The 24087-nt window shown below is 47.9% G+C and overlaps 1 protein-coding gene across 1 annotated transcript; it reads right to left on the bottom strand.

The window, feature by feature from the left end:
* Positions 1-7027: 7027 nt before the first annotated feature.
* On the bottom strand, positions 7028-10257 carry LOC123114202 (G-type lectin S-receptor-like serine/threonine-protein kinase At1g34300). Its single transcript, XM_044535588.1, has one exon. The coding sequence runs from the start codon at positions 10051-10053 to the stop codon at positions 7459-7461; it is 2595 nt and encodes an 864-aa protein (XP_044391523.1). The 5' UTR covers positions 10054-10257; the 3' UTR covers positions 7028-7458.
* Positions 10258-24087: the final 13830 nt, after the last annotated feature.

The following is a 24087-nucleotide window of genomic DNA, read 5'->3' as shown; positions in this document are numbered from 1 at the left end:
GATCTGTTGAGATAGATCAAGACGCTTGATAAGTTTTTTCAATAAGTACATACCTTGTCAAGATTTTGAAATAGTTCAAAATGGATCAGTCAAAGAAAGAGTTTTTGTCTGTGTTGCAAAGGTGTGAAATTGAGTAAAGACTCAAATCCCGACCACGACAGAAAATAGAAAAAAGAATGAAAGTCATTCCCTATGCCTCAGTCATAGGTTCTATAAAGTATGCTATGTACCAGACCTATTGCATACCTTGCTCTGAATTTGGCAAGGGAGTACAATAGTGATCTAGAAGTAGATCACTGGACATTGGTCAAAATTATCCTTAGAGAAATAAGGAGATGTTTCTCGATTATGGAGGTGATAAAAGAGCCCGTGGTAAAAAGTTACAATGATGCAAGCTTTTACACCAATCCAGATGACTCTAAGTCTCAATCTGGATACATATTGAAAGTGCGAGCAATCAGCTAGAGTAGCTCCGTGCAGAGCATTGTAGACATAGAATATTTGCAAAATACATACGGCTCTAAATGTGACAGACCTGTAGACTAAACTTCTCTCATAAGCAAAACATGATCATACCTTAGTACTCTTTGGGTGTTAATCACATAGCGATGTGAACTAGATTATTGACTCTAGTAAACCCTTTGGGTGTTGATCACATGACAATGTGAACTATGGATATTAATCACATACAAATATGAATATTGATGTTAAATCACATGATGATGTGAACTAGATTATTGACTCTAGTGCAAGTGGGAGACTGAAGGAAATATGCCCTAGAGGCAATAATAAAGTTATTATTTATTTCCTTATATCATGATAAATGTTTATTATTCATGCTAGAATTGTATTAACTGGAAACATAATACATGTGTGAATACATAGACAAAAATAGTGTCACTAGTATGCCTCTACTTGACTAGCTCGTTTATCAAAGATGGTTATGTTTCCCAGCCATGGACAAAAGAGTTGTCATTTGATTAACGGGATCACATCATTAGAAGAATGATGTGATTGACTTGACCCATTCCGTTAGCTTAGCACTTGATTGTTATGTTGCTATTGCTTTCTTCATGACTTATACATGTTCCTATGACTATGAGATTATGCAACTCCCGTTTACCGGAGCAACACTTTGGGTGCTACCAAACGTCACAACGTAACTGGGTGATTATAAAGGAGTACTACAGGTGTCTCCGAAGGTACATGTTGGGTTGGCGTATTTCGAGATTAGGATTTGTCACTCCGATTGTCGGAGAGGTATCTCTGGGCCCTCTCGGTAATGCACATCACTATAAGCCTTGCAAGCAATGTAGCTAATGAGTTAGTTACGGAATGATGCATTACGTAATGAGTAAAGAGACTTGCCGGTAACGAGATTGAACTAGATATTGGATACCGACGATCGAATCTCGGGCAAGTAACATGCCGATGACAAAGGGAACAAAGTATGTTGTTATGCGGTTTGACCGATAATCATCCAGGTTCCGCTATTGGTTATTGACCAAGAATAGTTCCAGGTCATGTCTACATAGTTCTCGAACCCGTAGGGTCCGCACGCTTAAGGTTTCGATGACAGTTATATTATGAGTTTATGAGTTTTGATGTACCGAAGGAGTTCGGAGTCCCGGATGAGATCGGGGACATGACGAGGAGTCTCGAAATGGTCGAGACGTAAAGATCGATATATTGGACGACTATATTCGGAGTTCGGAAAGGTTCCGAGTGATTCGGGTATTTTTCGGAGTACCGGAGAGTTACGGGAATTCGCCGGGGAGTATATGGGCCTTATTGGGCCATACGGGAATAGGGGAGAGAGGCCAAAAGGAAGGAGGCCTGCGCCCCCCCTCTGGTCTGAATTGGACAAGGGGCGCAGCCCCCCTTTCCTTCTTCCTCTCCCCCTCTTTCCCCTTTCTCCTACTCCAACAAGGGAGGTGGAATCCTACTAGGACTAGGGAGTCCTAGTAGGACTCCACACTTGGCGCGCCCCCTCCTAGGGCCGGCCTCCTCCCCCCTTGCTCCTTTATATATGGAGGCAGGGGGGCACCCCATGACACACAAGTTGATCTACGGATCGTTCCTTAGCCGTGTGCGGTGCCCCCCTCCACCATTTTCCACCTCGGTCATATCGTCGCGGAGTTTAGGCGAAGCCCTGCACCGGTAGAACATCATCATCGTCACCACGCCATCGTGCTGACGGAACTCATCCCCGAAGCTTTGCTGGATCGGAGCCCGGGGATCATCATCGAGCTAAACGTGTGCTGAACTCGGAGGTGCCGTACGTTCGGTGCTTGGATCGGTCGGATCGTGAAGACGTACGACTACATCAACCATGTTGTGCTAACGCTTCCGCTTACGGTCTACGAGGGTACGTGGACAACACTCTCCCCTCTCGTTGCTATGCCATCACCATGATCTTGCGTGTGCGTAGGATTTTTTTTTGAAATTACCACGTTCCCCAACAGGAGGGGGTCTGGGGCAGGTGGCCTCGGACACCTCCTCTCCCGTCGTGTCTACCTCTCTGCTGGTGGCGACTGTGCCATCGGGAGGGGGCTCGGGGCAGGTGGCCTCGGAGCCCTCTTCTCCTGAGGGGACTATGGTGGTGGCCTCTCCGGTGCTGGGTGGGGAGTTCGGGCAGGTGGCCCATGCACTCCCTTCCCCCCGTTCGCCGTCGGCTCCGCCCTGTGGGGCGCGCGAGACATCTGAGGCCGTGGTGAGTGCCTTTCCTCTTCCTGGCGAGTCTGCTGGGGAGTCCGTGCAGGCGGACCGGCCTAGCGGCTGGGGTGAGGCAGGAGGCCCTACCCCAACCAGGATCTCTCGGGAGGAGGTTATAGTGTTTGGAGGGATTCAGGATTCGATGTCTGAGGGGCGACGGGTGAGTGGCCGTCTCCAGACTCAGCCGGATGTGGACGACATTCGGCAACGGTGCTCCATGAGGGCGGCCAAGCTCCGTGACGTTGAGGTCACTACTGGTATGTCGGTTAATACTTCTAATTCCATTCTGTATTTTTCTAATGATGAGATTGTTGAAAATGCAAATGAATTAGGAGTTTCACTTGGTAGTAATGTTACTGAAATCTCTAATTCTGTTAATGATCTTCTGGATCTAGAGGCTGAGTGGGCCTTAGAGATGATTTGTAATATAACGGCGGTTAAGCCTATGAGTGATTCTGAGGTTGATGCTTTGGGGGTCAGGGTGCTCGATAATTTTTGTGCGGATCTTATTCCTCCCATACCTGAGGCGGAACAGGAGGATGATACTTCTGAGATGGTTATGGCTAGACCTTCTGAGACTGGTTGTGAGGACCGGTTGCAGAGTCAAATTGTCTCTAAACGCAAGTGGAAACAGAAGGTGTACCCGGTGTCCGCAGTGCGTAGGAGTGCTAGGATTCGTACGGCTAAACAATTCCATGACGAACTATGAAAGGAATCTTTTGGAATAGCATAGGTCTAAAGGACTTGGCTAAAAGAAGGTTTCTTGCTGAGGCGTCTGTCGAGCATCGATTAGATTTTATCGCTCTATCGCAGACCGGTAGAGATAATTTTATGCCACAATTTCTAAATACTTTGTCGGGAGGTATTGATTTTGATTGGCATTGCCTGCCACCAAGAGGGAGATCGGGTGGGATCTTACTCGGCGTTCGATGCAAAGCGCTCGAGGTTCGAAGTGTGGTAATGGGTGACTTTGTGGTCAAGTTTCGGGTACGTTCGAAGGATGATGGATTTAATTGGGCTTTGGTTGCGGTATATGGTGCCGCACAGCCCGAACTCAAGCCCGAGTTCTTGGCTGATCTCGTTAGGATTTGTGGCTCCGAGCAGCTTCCTATCCTGGTGGGGGGTGATTTCAATATCATTAGACGGCGTGAGGATAAGAACAATGATAACTTTGATGGCAAATGGTCGTTCATGTTTAATACTATCATTGAAAGTCTTGACCTGAGAGAGACTGAGCTCTCGGGTAGAAAATTCACCTGGGCTAACACGCTGCCAAATCCGACGTATGAGAAGTTGGATCGAGTGTTGGCTAGTGTCGATTGGGAACAGAAGTTTCTGTTAGTAATAGTTCAGGCTTTGTCCCATGGTATTTCTGATCACACGCTGTTATTTGTGGACTCTGGTGAGGCCACCCACCTGGGTAACAAAAACTCGTTCTCCTTTGAGATGGCTTGGTTTGAACGAGAAGGTTTCTTTGATCTCGTAGCCAGAGAGTGGGTTAAGGATTCAGGAGGGAAGACTACGCTTCAGCGCTGGCAGAATAAGATTAGGCATTTGAGAAGTTTCCTGCGTGGGTGGGCTAAGCATCTTAGCGGGATTTATAAGGTCGAAAAGGAAAGGCTCCTTTCCCTTATTCAGTCCCTAGATGTAAAAGCAGAAACCACGGTGCTGACGGCCACAGAGCTTCATGCCAAGCTTGACGCGGAGATGAGGCTGAAAGAACTTCTTCGTGAAGAGGAATTGAAGTGGGCGTTGCGGGCCAAGGTCCGGCGAGTAGTCCAGGGGGATGCGAACACTCAATTCTTTCACATGATCGCTAATGGTAAACATAGAAAGAAGAGGATCTTTCAGCTTGAGCAAGATGAATGAACAATTTTAGGGCAGGAAAACCTAAAATTGTACATTACTGAGTATTACAAGCAGCTGTTTGGTCCTCCAGAGGATAACTGTGTGTCTCTGGATGAGTCCAGGGTTGAGGATGTTCCTCAACTCACAGTGGTGGAGAATGATATTCTAGCGGCTCCTTTTTCTGAGAAAGAGGTGTTTGAGGCCATATCGCAAATGAAAAATAACAAGGCGCCGGGCCCTGATGGATTTCCAGCGGAGTTCCATAAAAAGTGCTGGCATATTATTAAAGGGGATCTGTTGCCTTTGTTCAATGATCTCTTCTCTGGGCAGCTTCAACTTTTTTAGCTCAATTTTGGAACGATAAATCTTCTTCCTAAGAAAACAGAGGCTGTGAGAATTGAGCAATTCAGGCCCATCTGTCTTTTTAATGTAAGTTTCAAAATCTTTACCAAGGTCGGGACTAATAGGCTCACACAGATCGCACATGCTGTGGTGCAACCTACCCAAACTGCTTTCATGCCGGACAGGAACATCCTTGAAGGGGTTGTGGTCCTTCATGAAACACTCCATGAGATCCACACGAAAAAGCTAGATGGGGTTGTTTTCAAAGTGGATTTCGAGAAAGTGTACGACAAAGTCAAATGGCCCTTCCTTCAACAGGCATTACGCATGAAGGGTTTTGATGAAGCTTGACGACGCCAGGTAGAATCCTTCACGCAAAAAGGGAGTGTTGGAATTAAAGTGAATGACGATATAGGTCATTATTTCCAGACACACAAAGGCCTGAGGCAAGGTGATCAAATGTCTCCTATTTTGTTCAACATTGTGGTTGACATGTTGGCAATTCTCATAGGAAGGGCAAAGGAGGCCGGTCAGGTGGGTGGCTTGGTGCCTCATCTAGTTGATGGGGGTGTGTCCATTCTGCAGTACGCTGATGATACAATCATCTTTATGGAGCATGACTTGGCAAAAGCGAGAAATATGAAGCTGGTGTTATGCTTATTTGAACAATTGACTGGATTAAAGATTAACTTTCATAAAAGCGAGCTGTTCTGCTTTGGTAGAGCCAAGGAGGAACAAGAGGCTTATAGGCAATTGTTTGGATGTGAATTAGGGGCTTTACCTTTTACTTACCTAGGTATACCCATTCACCATCGTAAGCTAACAAACAGAGAGTGGAAATGCATCCAAGATCGGTTTGAGAAAAAACTTAGTTGCTGGGAGGGCAAACTCATGTCTTATGGAGGCCGGTTGATTCTTATCAATTTGGTGCCCACGAGTATGCCGATGTTCCTACTATCTTTCTTTGAAGTTCCAGTTGGGGTTAGGAAAAGGCTGGACTTTTACCGATCAAGATTTTTTTGGCAGAGTGATGAACTAAAGAGAAAGTACCAACTCGCCAAATGGGATATCATCTGTCGACCAAAGGACCAAGGGGGTCTGGGTATTGAGAATCTTGAGGTCAAGAACAGATGCCTTCTCAGTAAGTGGTTGTATAAGTTATCAGTTGAGACTGACGCAACGTGGGCACAGATTCTCCGTAACAAGTATCTGCAGTCCAAGACTTTGTCACGGGTGACAGTGAGACCAACTGATTCGCCGTTTTGGAAGGGGCTTATGAGAGTTAAGGCAGCCTTCTTTAATAGAACAAAGTTTATTGTCGGTAATGGCAACAATACCCGTTTCTGGGAGGATACTTGGCTTGGTGATACGCCATTGGCGCTCCAGTACCCGTCCCTGTATCGTATTGTTCAACGACGTGATGCGCTAGTTGCAACGATTATGCAGTCCATTCCCCTTAATATCCAGCTTCGGAGGGTGCTTGTTGGTGATAGGTGGGAAGCATGGCTTCATTTGGTGAGTAGACTGATGGAGGTTCAGTTAGCTCATCAGCCTGATCAGTTGTGTTGGAAACTTACTAGGTCTGGAGAATTTACGGTTAAGTCGATGTAAATCGATGTCATTAACTCTAGTGTCATTCCTAGTTCCAAACATGTCTGGAAAGTAAAAGTTCCTTTGAAGATTAAAGTGTTTATGTGGTTTGTACATAACAAGTCATTTTAACAAAGGACAACTTGGTTAAGCGCAATTGGACATGATCTACTAGGTGTAGTTTCTGTGATCGGGACGAGACCATTAAGCACCTCTTCTTTGAGTGCGCGTTGGCGAGAGTTTTGTAGCGCACTGTGCAAATTGCCTTTAACATTACTCCTCCGAATTCGGTCGGTACGTTATTTGGAACGTGGTTTGTTGGGATAGAGTCCGATACAGCTAGACACATTCGTGTAGGAGTATGTGCGTTGTTATGAGCAATTTGGAACTGCAGAAATGATTTGGCTTTTAACAGAACAACAACTATTCATTTTTTGCAGGTTTTATTCCAAGCTACATCGTTGATCTGTATGTGGTCCTTACTCACTCCGACGGAGGCCAGGGAGCGTTTGATTACTGGATCTGTCCGGTGGGAGATGGTAGCGCGGGATATCTTCAACCAGTTTGGATGACGGTCGTGTAATAGGATAGACGATTAGTTTTTCTATCTTTGTTTTGCTAGCGGTTGTGGCTCTGGGCATTTTTGTCTTTGGCGTTAAGGCTCTCTGTGAGCTAGCCTTTATTTTCATTTCCAGACTTTGAGACCTTGTTGAACCTATTTTATTTATAAATGTGGCCATATGCATCGTTCTGATGCAGAGGCCGGGAGTCCCCTTTTCGGGAAAAAAAACCTTGTCCATCATCTGTCCTCATGCTTGCACTTTTGTCTTGTGCCTCAAATTTGAATTATTTGTACAAATTACGATGAGTAGCCTTCGGTCTAGTTCTATTTTACTTACAAATTGTGGTTCATCCGGCACATACATGCATGCTTCTCAACTATGCCAGACCTCAAAGGCAATGTTACATTGTCATGTATGGCTCCGACGAGCGCAGCGGGAGCGCCGCGATCTCCCGGGTGCGGGCGGACGCCGACCGCCCCACGGACATCTCCTGCTCCACGTTCGGCGACGGCACGGGCGCCGGCGGCGCCGCCACCGACGACGCGAACGTGGACGCCACGCTGCTGCTCACGCCGCTGCCCGAGCCGCCGCCCGTGGTGGCCGTGGTCACCGTCATGAAGCTGTCCGACGACTTGGGCGGCGGCGGCCGCTCCAGCTCCATGATCCCCTCCAGCATCTGCACCACCTTCCCCATCGTCGGCCGCTGCGACGGCTGCTCCTGGATGCACCAGAAGCTCACCTGCAGCGCGCGCTCCACCTGCGCCATGTCCACCTCCTCCCCGGCCAGCCGCCGGTCCACGATGGCCAGGAGGTTCCCCTTCTCGTACTCCTCGTACGCCCACACCGAGAACTTCTTCCGGCTCGTCTCCTCCGAGATGTCGAAGTTGCGGCGGCCGCTCACCGTCTCCAGCAGGACCATCCCGTAGCTGTACACGTCCGACTTGACGGTGATGGGCAGGTTGGCGAGCCACTCCGGCGCCAGGTACCCCCTGGTGCCGCGCACGCTCGTCAGCGTCCGGTGCCGGTGGTCCTTGGGGTTGATGAGCTTGGCGAGCCCGAAGTCGGACACCTTGGCGTTGTGCTGCTCGTCGAGCAGGATGTTCTCCGGCTTGATGTCGCAGTGCACGATGGTGTCCCGGCACTCCTCGTGCAGGTACGTGATGCCGCGCGCCGTGCCCACGGCCACCGCGAACCGCGTCGCCCACGACATCGCCTTGCCGCTGTCGCTGGTGTTGCTGCCGCCGGCGCCGAAGAGGAAGGAGTCCAGCGAGCCGTTCTTCATGAACTCGTAGACCAGCAGGCGGTGCCGGCCCTCGGAGCAGAAGCCGATGAGGCGGACCAGGTTGAGGTGGTGCGTGCTGCTGATGGTCGCCACCTCCATCCGGAACTGCTTCTCCCCCTGCTCGATCCCCTCCAGCTGCTTCACGGCCACCACCGTCCGGTTCGCCAGCACGCCGCGGTACACCGCGCCGAACCCGCCCGCGCCCAGCTTCTCCTTGAACCCCTTGGTTGATCTCTGCAGCTCGCGGTACGAGAACTGCACCGGCGCGCCGGACGCGTACTCCAGCAGCGCGTACTGCGCCGACGCCGGCCCGTACTTCGGGCTGTTCCGGCAGAACGCCCACCACAGCGCCCACTCGGCGAGCACCAGCCCGGACACCACGCCGAGGACGACCAGGGCCACGACCCACCCGCGCAGGCCGGAGGACCCCGAGGAGGACGAGCCGCCGGTGCTGAGGGGCGGGTTGGGCTGGCCGGGGAAGCAGACCTTGACGAAGGACGTGCTGGGGAGCGACGCCGACTGGTATGCGCTGACGAAGTTGGACACCTTGAGGAAGCAGAGGCCGGAGCCGTCGGAGAGCGCGGTGGAGGCGACGCAGGAGCTGCCGGAGAGGCAGTTGAGGCGGCACGCGGTGATGCCGACGAAGAACTGCTCGGTGGTGATCTCCGGCGTGTAGGTGAGGAACTGCGTGTTGTCGAGCTGGAGCATGGTGGAGTTGCCCGGGCAGTTCTGGAGCTCCACCTTGCGCTTGCACCCGCTCCGGGGGTTGGAGGCGTCGTTGAGCTCGAAGTTCAGCGACGGGCACGCGCACACCGGCGACGTGCCGTTGTAGCCGCACACGCCCATGTTGCCGCAGTAGCCGAACACCTCGCACTGGTCCGCCACCGCGGACCACTGCTCCGTGGCCGTGCCGCTGCCGCGCCCGGCGCTGTAGGCGCGGAAGTTGCCGTCCGAGTCGAGGCGCACGAAGCGCAGCATGTCGCCGCTCTCGCCGTAGTTGCTGCTGTAGGCGACGACGACGGGGGCGTTGAGCGTGCCGTCGGTGAGGGAGACGATGCCGTTGGTCTGCATCGTGAGCGTCGGGGAGCTGAGCGTCTTGTTGGCGGTGAAGGTGGAGTTGTAGCCCTTGTTGAAGTAGGTGACGGTGGCGGAGCCGGCGGTGGCCCACTTGAGCGTGAGGTTGCCGGTAGCCCGGTCGACGGCGAAAACGTAGGGGCCCGAGGTGAGGTTCATGCCGGACGCGAAGTTCTGCGACATGACCACGGTGTCCGTCGGGTGGTCGAAGGACTGCCACAGGGCGCCCCCCGTGGAGTTCTTGAGCACGAGGTTGCCGCTCTCCTGGAGGGCGGCCGCGGAGACGCCCCGGCCGGCGGTGCCGGACGACCAGAGCACGGCGCCGGAGCCGTTGACCAGCTGCAGGTCGCCGGTGGAGGAGAGGCGGAGCGAGCCCCCCGAGTCGACGGGCGCGCCGGCGCCCGCAGACCAGACGGAGATGCCGCCGGCGTAGGTGACCGCGGCGACGGAGAGCGACGGCGCGGTCGGGGACGGCGCGAAGGCGAGGGAGAAGGTGGAGTTGGGCGAGGACCACGCGGCCGAGTTGCCGCCCGGCGTGAGGGTGGAGCCCAGGGGCATGTCCTTGCCATGGGACAGGAAAGGGAGGAGCAGGAGCAAGAAGCAGCAGAGGACGGCGAGATCCCGCCGTGACGGGCGCATCTTTCTTGGACGGACGGGGGCGAGGAAGAAGGCCGCGGGTTCTTGCACCGGGAGCTGCAGCGGAGAAGCTACCGGGGGCTATGTAGCTCGGCTCCCCCTCTCATGGCGTGAATTGCGGCTGTGAATCGGGGCTTGGGAAGAGGGGGGGAAGCAGGGGAGGGGAGGGGATGAACGTGAGCGAGGGAGGAAGGGAAGAGGAAGTAGCCGGAGCAGGGGAGAGCGACTGTGACGCACACTGACCGTGCTTGGTCCTTGTAGTTGATCGGTCAAATTCCCGTATGTTTGTGGACTTCTTTTTTCCAGAAATGGACTAGTAAATAACAGCTATCTAGACCAATGCTTCCTGATGGGAATTTTAGCTGAGTAAAATGCACACTTGTTTGGCCCTGTATTTTAGTCCACGAACTCAAAATCAAAAGTTGCATCATAAATTCAATTAAGTGATCCACTATTATCTATCTTAGGGGCTGGCGAGTCGAGGGCATCACCGGAGTTGTGCGGCGGGGCTTAGAGGGATGGCTGGGGCGGCGGACAGCACGACGGTGGGGGAAGGGGGCCTAGGGGAGGGCGGAGATAGCAGCTGGACTGGTGGGGGGGGGGGGGGCAGAGGCAGGCGGGTAGGCCTGGGTTGGCTGGCAGATAGTGAGAAGGAAGAAGAAAGGGCGTTTGATCAATTTTTAGCCGCTGGATGCAAATCGGATGGTGTAGAAAGAATGTGGCTAACGCTGATTTTTTTTTCCACGCACCTGACCTGTAGACGGTCATTTTTCTTTTGCGAGGGGGCAATCAACCAGTTCTTTGTTGAGCTCCCTCACGAACCGCCTTCTGCATCGCACCCTCGCCATAGGGCTCGTCCGACATTTCTTAGTGATGAACTCCGATGATCTTTTGGACGATCATGCTCTCAGAGGGATGGCCGGGGCGACGGCCAACAAGATGGTGGTGGAAGGTCGACGGGAGGGCGGGGCGGCGATAGCAGCTGGCCGCACGAGGCGGAGGCAGACGAGATAGGTCTGGGTTGACCGGCGGCTATGTGAGAAAGAAGAAGAAAGGGAGGAAGAAGATGAGCAGTGCTTGACCTATTTGTAGCCGTTGCATGCCAATCAAAATGGTGCAGAACGAAAGTGACTCATGCTAATTGTTTTTCAGGCACCTGACTATAGACGGTCCTTTTTCTTTTGCGATGGGGCAATCAACCAGTTTTTGGTCGAGCTCCCTCTCGAACTGCCTTCCGCATCGAACCCACGCCAGAGAGCTCGTTTGACATTTCTTAGCGGCGACTAAGAAACATTTCTTAGCGGTGATTTATAAATACCACGTGTCATTCATCAGGATGGGTCTTACCTGCTAACCGTGAGACCTGGTCTCATATAATTTTTTCCCTTTTTTGTTGGCGAAACAAGAAACCAACTTCCATTGAAGCAGCTTCCCTGAAACTAGCTGCCATTGTATCGGTTGGTGCCATTTCTTCCCTTGGTACCCTGTCGTTTGAGAATAGCGAAAACACAAATTAAAGCGGGCGCTCTTTTATTCCATATTTCGATGACAACCAATCATTTGAGAATAGCGAAAATGCAAATTAAAGTGGATATTCGTTTTTTCCCACTAGATGACATCCAATCATTCAAATTTCCAGCCTGACTAATGAGCAAACACTTGTTCATGCTAATGATGGTTAGTTGGAGCATAATTATCGCCTATGCTAATCAACTGCTGGCACCAACCCAAAACTAAAGGTATAGAATGGTCAAGGTTGTCTCAAGACCAAGCCCACCCACAGACCTCTTAAATGTCAGCTGTTGTAAGCGATCTCAGCCGTCCAATGAGACGGTGGCGGCCCTGGACCATCGACACGTACGCTTGACTTGGTGTCTGGTGGCACCTGCAGCTCTGGTCGTTGGTCGGAGGGTCAACAGGGGCGGCTTGTGGACGATAGAGCAGCCCACTAATAAACCAAATGTACTTCTTTTGGTAATACTGCCATTTTATTTTCACCATCGTGTTTGACTATTGTTGTGTTAATTTGTTACTGGATGATGATCATGGGCGTGTACGCTCGTACAAGAAGGAAGACAATTTTATGTACGTATTTACTTGTCGGTGACAATGCAAAACAAAATAACCTACCGGCGTCAAAAGTATTGAATATTTGTCTTGACCTTGACTTTGAGGATTGAGATTTTTTATACAGTAGCAAACCTTTATGTGAGGGTCCAGTTGGCTAGCTGGGCAGAACGTTGTCTTCCGCGTACAACAACGATGTCAGTATGTCACGATCACTGCCATCAACTTACATCCGTATGATAGCAGTATTGAACATAGTCTTGCACTGTAGGGTCATTACGACCAAGTCTTGCACACGATAGTCAGGTGGGAGAAACATCAAATAAGGCCATGTTTCTTAGGCACCAGGTACTGACGGGCTGCATGCAGTTTTTTATAAAAAGTTTTGGTTTGTCGTGGGTGATAAGGTGACAGAAGAGGTTCTGAACGCCCTCAATAGCCGTGTTATACCGGAGGGGTGGAATGATACATCAGTGGTGTTGATACCGAAAGTTGATTGCCCTGAGCTTATTTCCCAGTTCAGGCCAATAAGTCTTTGTAACGTCGTCTATAAGGTAATCTCTAAAGTGTTATCTAATAGATTGAAAGTATTATTACCAGATATTATCTCTCCGACCCAAAGTGCATTTGTGCTGGGGAGATTGATTACAAGATAATGTATTAGTGGCTTATGAGTGTTTCCACGCGATTAAGAAAAAGAGACAAGGAAAGAGTGGCTTGTGTGCGGTGAAGCTCGATATGCATAAGGCCTACGATCGCGTCGAATGGAATTTTCTCCGAGATATGATGACCAGATTGGGCTTCCATAGTTCATGGGTGGAGATGATTGTGGCTTGTGTTACTTCTGTTAATTACAGGGTGTGGTTCAATGGAGATGAAACAGAGGCATTCATTCCTACAAGGGGGCTCAGGCAGAGAGACCCCTTGTCTCCTTATTTATTCTTAATCTGTGCTGAAGGGTTATCCAGTCTATTAGCGCACGAAGAGTTGATCGGTGGTATCCAAGGGATTAGGGTGTGCCGTAGTGCACCATCAGTTTCACACTTTGTTATTTGCTGATGATTCCCTTATTCTGATGAGAGCGGATACGTTGAATGCCACGTCACTCACAAATGCTCTAAACATGTACTGTGCTAGCTCAGGACAACTGGTTAGCGATGTAAAATCCAGTGTGTTCTTCAGTCCCAATACTTCAATGGAAGTGCGAGCGGATATCTGTTCACAACTTAATATTGTCTCAGAGGCGATTTCAGATAAGTACTTGGGGTTACCGTCAAAAGTCGGAATTGACCGAAGTGACGGTTTTCAACATCTAGTTGATAGAGTTTGTGCACTTATTAATGGGTGGATCTCAAAAATGTTATCAATCAGCGGGAAAGAAACTCTTTTGAAGGCGGTGGCACAGGCTATCCCGGTTTATGCCATGTCGGTTTTTAACATCCTGAAGAATATTTGTAAGGCTATCTGTGATGCTATTGCTAGATATTGGTGGGGTGACACGCAAGAAAAAAAGAAGATCCACTGGAAGGCGTGGTGGAAGATGTGCATCCAAAGAAAGAGGGAGGTATGGGCTTTCGTGATTTACATTGTTTTAACAAAGCTATGCTAGCGAAGCAGTGTTGGAGGCTACTATCCGATCCAGACTCTCTATGCGCCCAAGTACTACGGGCAAAATATTATCCGGATGGGGACTTGATGAATGCATCTTTGAAAAAAGATTCATCGTATACTTGGCAGAGTATCATGGCGGGTATGAAAACTTTCAAGCTAGGGGCGATTTGGCGACCAGGGAATGGTGCTTCAATTGATATTTGGTCTGACCAATGGATACCCACAAGCCATGATTGCAAGGTAATGACCCCTACGGGGCTATGTTTGTTACAGAAAGTCTAGGACTTGATCGATCCAATTTCTGGAAATTGGGATGAGCAGCTCGTGCGTGTAAACTTCTGGCCGGTTGATGCAGAGAGGATATTGCAAATTCCGCTGTCATCTCATGGCATTTTTCGAAGTCAGGTTGCTTTACTGTCTGCTCAGCGTATCATATTACATGGAAAAATGAATATAGGACACGAGCTCGGTTGGACTCGGGAGGAGGCAGAATTGATCCACATCCTGTGTGGAAGTCACTTTGGGGAAGAACTGTCCCTCCTAAAGTACATGTGTTCAACTGGCGGGTGTTACATGGGATCGTTCCGTGCTACTGCACATTAACAGATCGTCATATGAAGTCCCCTGTAATATGCCCAGTTTGTCGAACTACCCCTGAGGATCTCCGCCATATGTTGTTTACATGTGACAGATCCAAGAAGGTGTGGGAGGAACTCGGTTTGAAACCTACCATTGAAAATGTTGTAGCACAAGAGAGGTCAGGTTCAGTTATTTTAGAAAAGCTACTTTGTTCGGACCTCGAGGGAGAAGCAAGGATCCCGATTGCAAATGGAGTTGAGATGATTATGGTAGCAGCTTGGTACCTCTGGTGGGATCGCCTGAAAATTAGCCACGACGAGAAGTGTGGCACCCCGGTCCGTACAACAATGAGTATACGGGGCATCGTTGCTGATGCCCTCGCTATGAAACCAGGGGTAGACAGAAAAGTGAGGTGGGAGAGGCCTACTATGGGGGTCTTAAAGCTTAATGTGGATGCAAGTTACCATTCTAATGAGGGATCAGGAGCAACGAGAGCAGTAATTCAGGATTGTACGTGCGCTTTTATTGCAGGATGTTGTTATTATAAACAGCATGCTATGGATGCACCATCCATGGAGGATATTGCTCTACTTGATGGCTTACGTCTAGCTGACAATCTGGGCATTTCAACTCTGGTAGTAGAGTCTGACTCACTAGAGATTGTCCAAGCTATCCCTGACCCGTCAGATTACCGTGCTTCAGCGGCGGTTGTTATTGATGACTGTCGAAAGTTATTGACTGCGTTCGGCAGGGCGACTGTTGTTCATTGTGCTCGGGAAGGTAATGCGGCAGCGCATGGGCTTGCTCGGGCTAGTTACAGAGGAAATTTTTCAGGAGAGTGGCGAGATAAACCTCCTGATTTCTTACTCCCCTTCCTTGTAACTGATATGATTATTGTTTAATAAAGGTTGCCGAATCTAATTTTCTTTTTAAAAATAAGGCCATGTTTAGAACACATGATATGTAACCATTACTATGTGGAAAATATGATGCGTTTTTATTTTGAAAAATAATTGGGGGAGTTTTCTCCCTGAATATATATTACTCAAAGAGGCCAAAAGCCAAGAGATAGTCGTCCTCTTGGTTTCGGTTGATCCATTTTATAAGAAAAGTCGGATTAAAGGACTAAACAATTGACTCATTTGTAAGGTAAACTGTGCCGAAACCTATACAAATAGCAAAGGAGAAAAAAGAGGAAATAGGATGTCCGTGACAAGGCATACCATAGTCAAGAGACATCATTACCATCACCAAGAGAGACACAAACATATGTGGTACGTTGTCAAGGGTATAAGACCATCTCCAACAGGCGCGCAAAGTGCGACGCGCTAAAAAAGCGTTTACATCACCGGAATCGCGAGTTTTTGCGCGCCGACGAGCCAGTGCTCGGCCGCTGCAAAATATAGCGAGTGTGAGCCGCTCCAGTAGACGCGCTAAACTGCAGCGTGCACGAGCTGCCGGCGCTTGCCATATGTTGCATTTTGGAGACAATATATTGATATTTCAAACATCAAAACAAGACATAGCATAGATTAAAATCACCCAAACAAGTTCAAAATCATGTCGCGCGCGATGCCGGTGCTTAGAGGAGCTCCGACGAAGGCGCAACCAAAGCTCCCCGCACTAGGGTTTGCGGCGGTGGCAGCGGCGGCGGCGGAGGGGTAGCCAGTGTAGGAAGAGGTGAGGGGGATGTCGGCGCGTCCATCCATCGGGCGAATTCTTCGGCGGCAGCGCGGGCGGGGCGAAAGCGGCACGACGGAGAGGGTACGGCGCGAGCGCTCAAGTGTGCAGCACGCGGGAGCGGCCGCAGTAAATAGACGGCGTGTGTTGCCGTTTCAATTGTGTGGGCCCCATAAACACACACCACCACGCTATCCGTCCGCACCACCACCAGCATCCTCGCGACAAGCAACACACACACACACACACACACACACACACTCATTAAAACATTGAACTAGATTCAACTTCACAAGATTGCTAGCAATAAGGGCTATCACATGTCCTCATGAATGTAACAAACTACTCACAACACATCATATGGATCTTGATCAGTGGAGATGAATATATGAATAGCAATATGAACATATGAATCTTTCACCAATAAAACTTCTAAGCATCAATTATAAGGAGTAACCAACACCAGAAATTATACTCAACAAACGATGTGAGGTAAAAGTTCATATAACAAAAAGCTAACGTTGAGGGAGTTGATGAAAGATGATGATGTTGATGTAGATGATGATCACAATGATAATCGAAGCGTTGGTGATGATGATGGCTTCAAATTCTCCTCTCGGAGGGATGGATCTTTGATAGAATCAGCCCCCCGAAGGGCAAAAGTGCTCCACCTCGGTTCCGCGTCGCAGCGGCAATGGAAAAAAATTCCCAGTTTAGTTCCACGATGGTTTTAAGTCATACGAGAATTATATGCCAAAGGGCATCTAGAGGCGATGGACAGGGACTCCATGCGGATCCCATCACGCAGCCAGGGGCGTGTGGCCAGGCCGCGTGGGCGCCTGGTAGCCCCCCTCTAGCCCCACTTCTGGCATATGGTTTCTTTTACTCTGAAAATAATTCAGTAAAATCCCCAATTCTTTTGGAGCTCCGGAAAATTATTTTTTTGGTTTTTGTTTTGCCCTTGTTTTCCCGTTGTTCAGTCATTTCTTGAGACTTCCCCTCTCCATTTGTTACATGCAAATTGAAGGGGAAAATGCATTAGAATTGAGTAATAATGTTCAAATGTCATTGATAAAATAGTAAATTATAACAAGAAATAGTGATGCAAAATGGATGCATTAAAGAGCTAACACATAAGCAACGTTTGATCGGTAGAAACACAAACCGAAATAGAGAAATAACTAACACACAAAACTTATTGGTAGGAACATGTTTTTAGGGCCTCGCCAAAAACTTTATTGATCAATGGAAGCTTTCATAGGGATACAAAATGGGTCGTGAGGTATAGTAAACCGTAAGTGGTGACCCTGGGCAAGAGAATTAGAAATTTTGGCACGCTTCTGAGCTTCATTATTTGATGTTCAACCATTAAACTAGACATTGCAGCTTCCAAAATTGAGCATCCTCTCAACAATCTTTTTAATGGCAGTGATATAGTTCCTCCATTTCCTCCTTTGATGTCATGTACCACTATTTGCGGTCACATACGATAAAAAATCTTGATAGAGATGAGTACTCAGGAAGAGCTTGGGCCTTGATGAGTCCAAAATTTACATTACCTTTACCCTATGTTTTGTGCCTACGTAGTAGGCTTTGCCGGATTTTACCGCATTCATTCACCTCTTTTTGCTTGTTTTCTCCAGGATGACATCTAAAAAAGTGTTTGGGAGTTAAGGAAAGAACGACAATATATGGTGATAAATCACGTCAATGAACATGATATAGTATTACCATGAAATTATAAAGCAAATGGGAGATTAAGGAAGCCTCACAGAGAAATTCAGAGCGCTCAACGGTGCATGGTACGAGCGCTCAACGGTGCACGGTACGAGCGTCACTAGTTGTACCGTGAGCCGTCACCTCTTCCTGGTCAGGTGTGTCACTCATGTGCGATTGGATCGAGGATTAGACGCCCATAGCCACTAGAAACAACTCCAGAACGAAGAACCCTAGCCGTTGGAAGGCATCCGGAGGGGGAATCGGCAAGAAGGACTCCGCCATCGCCATCATCCATTGTAAGGGGACACCAACGTCAACCATCTCCGTCATCATCTTCATCGTAACCCCACCTCTGGAACTTTCTAACACCGAACCCTAATGGATCTCTATGTGTATTACTTTATTTTATCATCCATGTTTGTCACTGAAGGAAATATGCCCTAGAGGCAATAATAAAACTATTATTTATTTCCTTATTTCATGATAAATGTTTATTATTCATGCTAGAATTGTATTAATCGGAAACTTAGTACATGTGTGAATACATAGACAAAACATATTGTCCCTAGTATGCCTCTACTTGGCTAGCTTGTTAATCAAAGATGATTATGTTTCCTAACCATAGACATGTGTTGTCATTTGATGAACGAGATCACATCATTAGGATAATGATGTGATGGACATGACCCATCCTTTAGCTTAGCATTATGATCGTTACAGTTTCATTGCTACTGCTTTCTTCATAACTTATACAAGTTCCTCAGACTATGAGATTATCCAACTCCTGAATACCGGAGGAACACTTTGTGTGTTACCAAACATCAAAACGTAAATGGGTGATTATAAAGGTGCTCTACAAGTGTCTCCAAAAGTGTTTGTTGGGTTGGCATAGATCGAGATTAGGATTTGTCACTCCGTGTTTCGGAGAGGTATCTCTGGGTCCTCTCAGTAATACTCATCACTATAAGCCTTGCAAGCATTGTGACTAATGAGTTAGTTGCGGATGAAGTATTACATAACGAGTAAAGAGACTTTCCTGTAACGAGATTGAACTACGTATGATGATACCGACGATCGAATCTCGGGAAAGTAACATACCGATGACAAAGGGAACAACGTATGTTGTTATGAGGTTTGACCGATAAAGATCTTCGTAGAATATGGAGGAACCAATATGAGCATCCAGGTTTCGCTATTGGTTATTTACCAGAGACGTGTCTTGGTCATGTCTACATAGTTCTCGAACCCGTAGGGTCCGCACGCTTAACGTTCGATGACGATCAGTATTATGAGTTTACATGATTTGATGTACCGAAGGTTGTTCGGAGTCCCGGATAAGATCACAGACATGACGAGGAGTCTCTAAATGGTCGAGACATAAAGATTGATATATTGGACGACTATATTCGGACACCGAAAGTGTTTCGCAGAAGTTTTGGATAAAACCGGAGTGTCGGAGGGTTATCTGAACCCCCAGGGGAACTAATGGGCCTCGATGGGCCTCAGTGGAGAGAGAGAGAGAGGGGCGGCTAGGGCAGGCTGCGCGCCCCCTCCCTTTTGAGTCCGAATTGGACTAGGAGGGGGGGGGGGCGCCCCCTTTTCCTTCTCCCTCTCCCTCTTCTTCCTTCCCCCTCTCCCTCTTCTTCCTTCCCCCTCTCTCCCTTTTCGTGGAAACCTACTAGGACTTGGAGTCCTAGTAGGATTTCCCTCTTGGGGGCGCGCCAAGGAGGGCCAGCCGGCCTCTCCTCTCCTCCTTTATATACGGGGGGCACCCCATAGACACACAAGTTGATCTTTAGCCGTGTGCGGTGCCCCCCTCTCCATAGTTTTCCACCTCGGTCATATCGTCGTAGTGCTTAGGCGAAGCCCTGCACCGGTAACTTCATCATCCCCGTCACCATGCCGTCGTGCTGATGAAACTTTCCCTCGGTCTCAGCTGGATCTAGAGTTCGGGGGACATCACCGAGCTGAACGTGTGCAAATCACGGAGGTGCCGTGCGTTCGGTACTTGATTGGTTGGATCACGAAGACGTTCGACTACATCAACCGTGTTACTTAAAGCTTCCGCTTTTGGTCTATGAGGGTATGTGGACACACTCTCCCCCTCGTTGCTATGCATCACCTAGATAGATCTTGCGTGATCATAGGATTTTTTTTTTGAAATTACAGCGTTCCCCTACAGTGGTATCAGAGCCAGGTCTATGCCTAGATGTTATATGCACGAGTAGAACACAAAGAGTTGTGGGCGATAATACTCATACTGCTTACCAGCATGTCATACTTTGATTCGGCGGTATTGTTGGATGAAGCGGCCCAGACCAACATTACGTGACCGTGTTCATGAGACTGGTTCTACCGAGGTGCTTATGCACATAGGTGGCTGGCGGGTGTCTGTTTCTCCAACTTTAGTTGAATCAAGTGTGGCTACGCCTGGTCCTTGTTTAAGGTTAAAACAACACACTTGATGAAAAATCGTTGTGGTTTTGATGCGTAGGTAAGAACGGTTCTTGCTAGAAGCCCGTAGCAGCGACATAAAACTTGCAACAACAAAGTAGAGGACCTCTAACTTGTTTTTGCAGGGCTTGCTGTGATGTGATATGGTCAAGGCATGATATGATATAAATTGTTGTATGAGATGATCATGTTTTGTAGCAGAGTTATCGACAACTGGCAGGAGCCATATGGCTGTCGCTTTATTGTATGCAATGCAATCACCATGTAATTGTTTTACTTCATCACTAAGCGGTAGCGATAGTCGTAGTAACAATAGTTAGCGAGACAATAACGATGCTATGATGGAGATCAAGGTGTTGCGCCGGTGATGATGGAGATCATGACGATGCTTCGGTGATGGAGATCATGAGAACAAGATGATGATGGTCATATCATGTCACATATTTTGATTGCATGTGATGTTTATCTTTTATGCATCTTAGTTTTCTTAGTACGGCGGTAACATCATAAGATGATCCCTTACTAAATTTCAAGGTACAAGTGTCCTCCCTGAGTATGCATCGTTGCTACAGTTCATCATGCCGATACACCACGTGATGAACGGGTGTGATAAGCTCTATGTTCACATATAACGGGTGCAAGCCAGTTTTGCACACACAGAATACTCAGGTTAAACTTGACGATCCTAGCATATGCATATATGGCTTCGGAACACTGAGACCGAAAGGTCGAGCGTGAATCATATAGTAGATATGATCAACATAGTGATGTTCACCATTGAAAACTACTCCATCTCACGTGATGATCGGGCATGGTTTAGTTGATTTGGATCACGTGATCACTTAGATGATTAGAGGGATGTCTATCTAAGTGGGAGTTCTTAAGTAATATGATTAATTGAACTTTAATTTTTATCATACTTAATACCTGATAGTATTTTGCATGTCTATGTTGTTGTAGATCAATGGCCCATGCTACCATTCGTTTGAATTTTAATGCGTTCCTAGAGAAAGCTTAGTTGAAAGATGATGGCAGAAACTACACGGATTGGGTCCGTAACTTGAGGATTATCCTCATTGCTGCACAGAAGAATTATGTCCTGGAAGCACCGTTAGGTGTACCACTCGCGCCCGCAACTGCAGACATTGTGAATGCCTGGCAGACGCGTGTTGATGACTACTTGATAGTTCAGTGTGCCATACTTTACGGCTTAGAATCGGGACTTCAAAGACGTTTTGAACGTCATGGAGCATATGAGATGTTTCAAGAGTAGAAGTTAATATTTCAAGCAAATGCCTGAGTTGAGAGATATGAAGTCTCCAACAAGTTCTGCAGCTGCAAAATGGAGGAGAATAGTTCTGTCAGTGAACACATACTCAGAATGTCTGGGTACCATAACCACTTGACTCAGCTGGGAGTTAATCTTCCTAATGATAGTGTCATTGACAGAGTTCTTCAATCACTGCCACCAAGCTATAAAGGCTTCGTGATGAACTACAATATGCAAGGGATGAAAAAGACTATTCCGGAGCTCTTCGCGATGCTAAAGACAGCGGAGGTAGAAATCAAAAAGGAGCATCAAGTGTTGATGGTCAACAAGACCACTAGTTTCAAGAAAAAGGGTAAAGGGAAGAAGGGGAACTTCAAGAAGAACGGCAGAAAGGTTGTTGCTCAAGAGAAGAAACCCAACTATGGACCTAAGCCTGAAACTGAGTGCTTCTACTGCAAGAGGACTGGTCACTGGAAGCGAACTTCCCCAAGTATTTGGCGGATAAGAAGGATGGCAAAGTGAAAGGTATATTTGATATACATGTCATTGATGTGTACCTTACTAATGCTCTTAGTAGCGCCTGGGTATTATACTGGTTCTGCTGCTCATATTTGCAACTCAAAACAGGGGCTACGTATTAAACAAAGATTGGCTAAGGACGAGGTGACGATGCGTGTGGGAAATGGTTCCAAGGTCGATGTGATTGCCGTCGGCATGCTGCCTCTACATCTACCATCGAGATTAGTTTTAGACCTGAGTAATTGTTATTTGGTGCCAGCGTTGAGCATGAACACTATATCTAGATCTTGTTTAATGCGAAATGATTATTCATTTAAATCATAGAATAATGGTTGTTCTATTTATATGAGCAATATGTTTTATGGTCATGCACCCTTGCTGAGTGGTCTATTTTTGTTGAATCTCGATAGTGATGATACACATATTCATAGTATTGAAGCCAAAAGATGCAAAGTTAATAATGATAGTGCAACTTATTTGTGGCACTGCCATTTGGGTCATATCGGTGTAAAGCGCATGAAGAGACTCCATGCTGATGGACTTTCGGAATCACTTGATTATGAATCACTTGGTGCTTGCGAATCGTGCCTTATGGGCAAGATGACTAAAAATCTGTTCTCCGGAACAACAGAACGAGCTACTGACTTATTGGAAATAATACATACCGATGTATGCGGTCCAATGAGTGTTGAGGCTCGTGGCGGTATCGTTATTTTCTTACCTTCACAGATGATTTGAGCAGATATGGTTATATCTACTTAATGAAGCATAAGTCTGAAACATTTAAAAAGTTTAAAGAATTTCAGAGTGAAGTGGAAAATCATCATAACAAGAAAATAAAGTTTGTAGGAGCTGATCATGGAGGAGAATATTTGAGTTACGAGTTTGGTCTTCATTTGAAACAACATGGGATAGTTTCACAACTAACACCACCTGGAACACCACAGCGAAATGGTGTGTCCGAACATCGTAACCATACTTTATTGGATATGGTGTGATCTATGATGTCTCTTACTGATTTACCGCTATCGTTTTGGGGTTATGCTTTAGAGATGGCTGCATTCACTTTAAATTGGGCACTATCGAGACGACTGTCGGTGTCAAAACCGGCGGATCTCGGGTAGGGGGTCCCGAACTATGCGTCTAAGGCTAATGGTAACAGGAGGCGGGGGACATGATGTTTACCCAGGTTCGGGCCCTCTCTATGGAGGTAATACCCTACTTCCTGCTTGATTGATCTTGATGATATGAGTATTACAAGAGTTGATCTACCACGAGATCGAGGAGGCTAAACCTAGAAGCTTGCCTATGATTATCATCGTTGTCCTATGGACTAAACCCTTCGATTTATATAGACACCGGAGGGGGCTAGGGTTACACAGAGTCGGTTACAGAGAAGCAAATCTACACATCCGAATCGCCAAGCTTGCCTTCCACGCAAAGGAGAGTCCCATCCGGACACGGGACGAAGTCTTCCATCTTGTATCTTCATAGTCCAACAGTCCGGCTAAGGTATATAGTCCAGCTGTCCGAGGACCCCTTAATCCAGGACTCCCTCAGTAGCCCCTGAACCAGGCTTCAATGACGATTGAGTCCGGCACACAGATTGTCTTCGGCATTGCAAGGCGGGTTCCTTCTCCGAATACTCCAAAGTAGATATTAAACACAAGAATCGTGTCCGGCTCTGCAAAAACAAATTCCACATACCACCGTAGGGAGCATGGTATTTCACGGATCTAATATGCTGATAGTTTATTCATAGCGTGACATCACACCACGGCCCGGTTATTATTCGAATAGTTTTATTAGCCTGCCACAACACGATTTGCAGGGTGGTTTCATTGGCACGTCTTGTCGAAGCAGAGATCGTGTCCTCTTATCACGTGGTACTCATTAATACGGGTGTGGGTAACCCAACCGAGCTATAAGAACGGCGCTTGGGGAATAAGCGAGTTTTAGGGCATGTGGGGAGGCACACAATCTGCCTTTATAAAGGGATAAGAATTCTCCTCTTTCACCCATGCCTTCTGCTTCCTCTGCTTATCCTTCCTCTCAAGCTCCAATGCCCAAGCATTCGCCTTCTCCGCCCACTAAAGTGTTCCGAAAATGTCCGGATCCGGAGCTGGAGGCAAGTGGAT

The sequence above is a fragment of the Triticum aestivum genome, chromosome 5B (genome assembly GCF_018294505.1).
Source record: "Triticum aestivum cultivar Chinese Spring chromosome 5B, IWGSC CS RefSeq v2.1, whole genome shotgun sequence".
Classification (NCBI taxonomy): Eukaryota; Viridiplantae; Streptophyta; class Magnoliopsida; order Poales; family Poaceae; genus Triticum; species Triticum aestivum.
This window is presented reverse-complemented; position numbering and strand designations above follow the sequence as displayed.

Bases quoted from the DNA above. Each gene is read 5' to 3' on its own strand.
- LOC123114202 (XM_044535588.1), bottom strand. From the start codon at position 10,053: ATGCGCCCGTCACGGCGGGATCTCGCCGTCCTCTGCTGCTTCTTGCTC.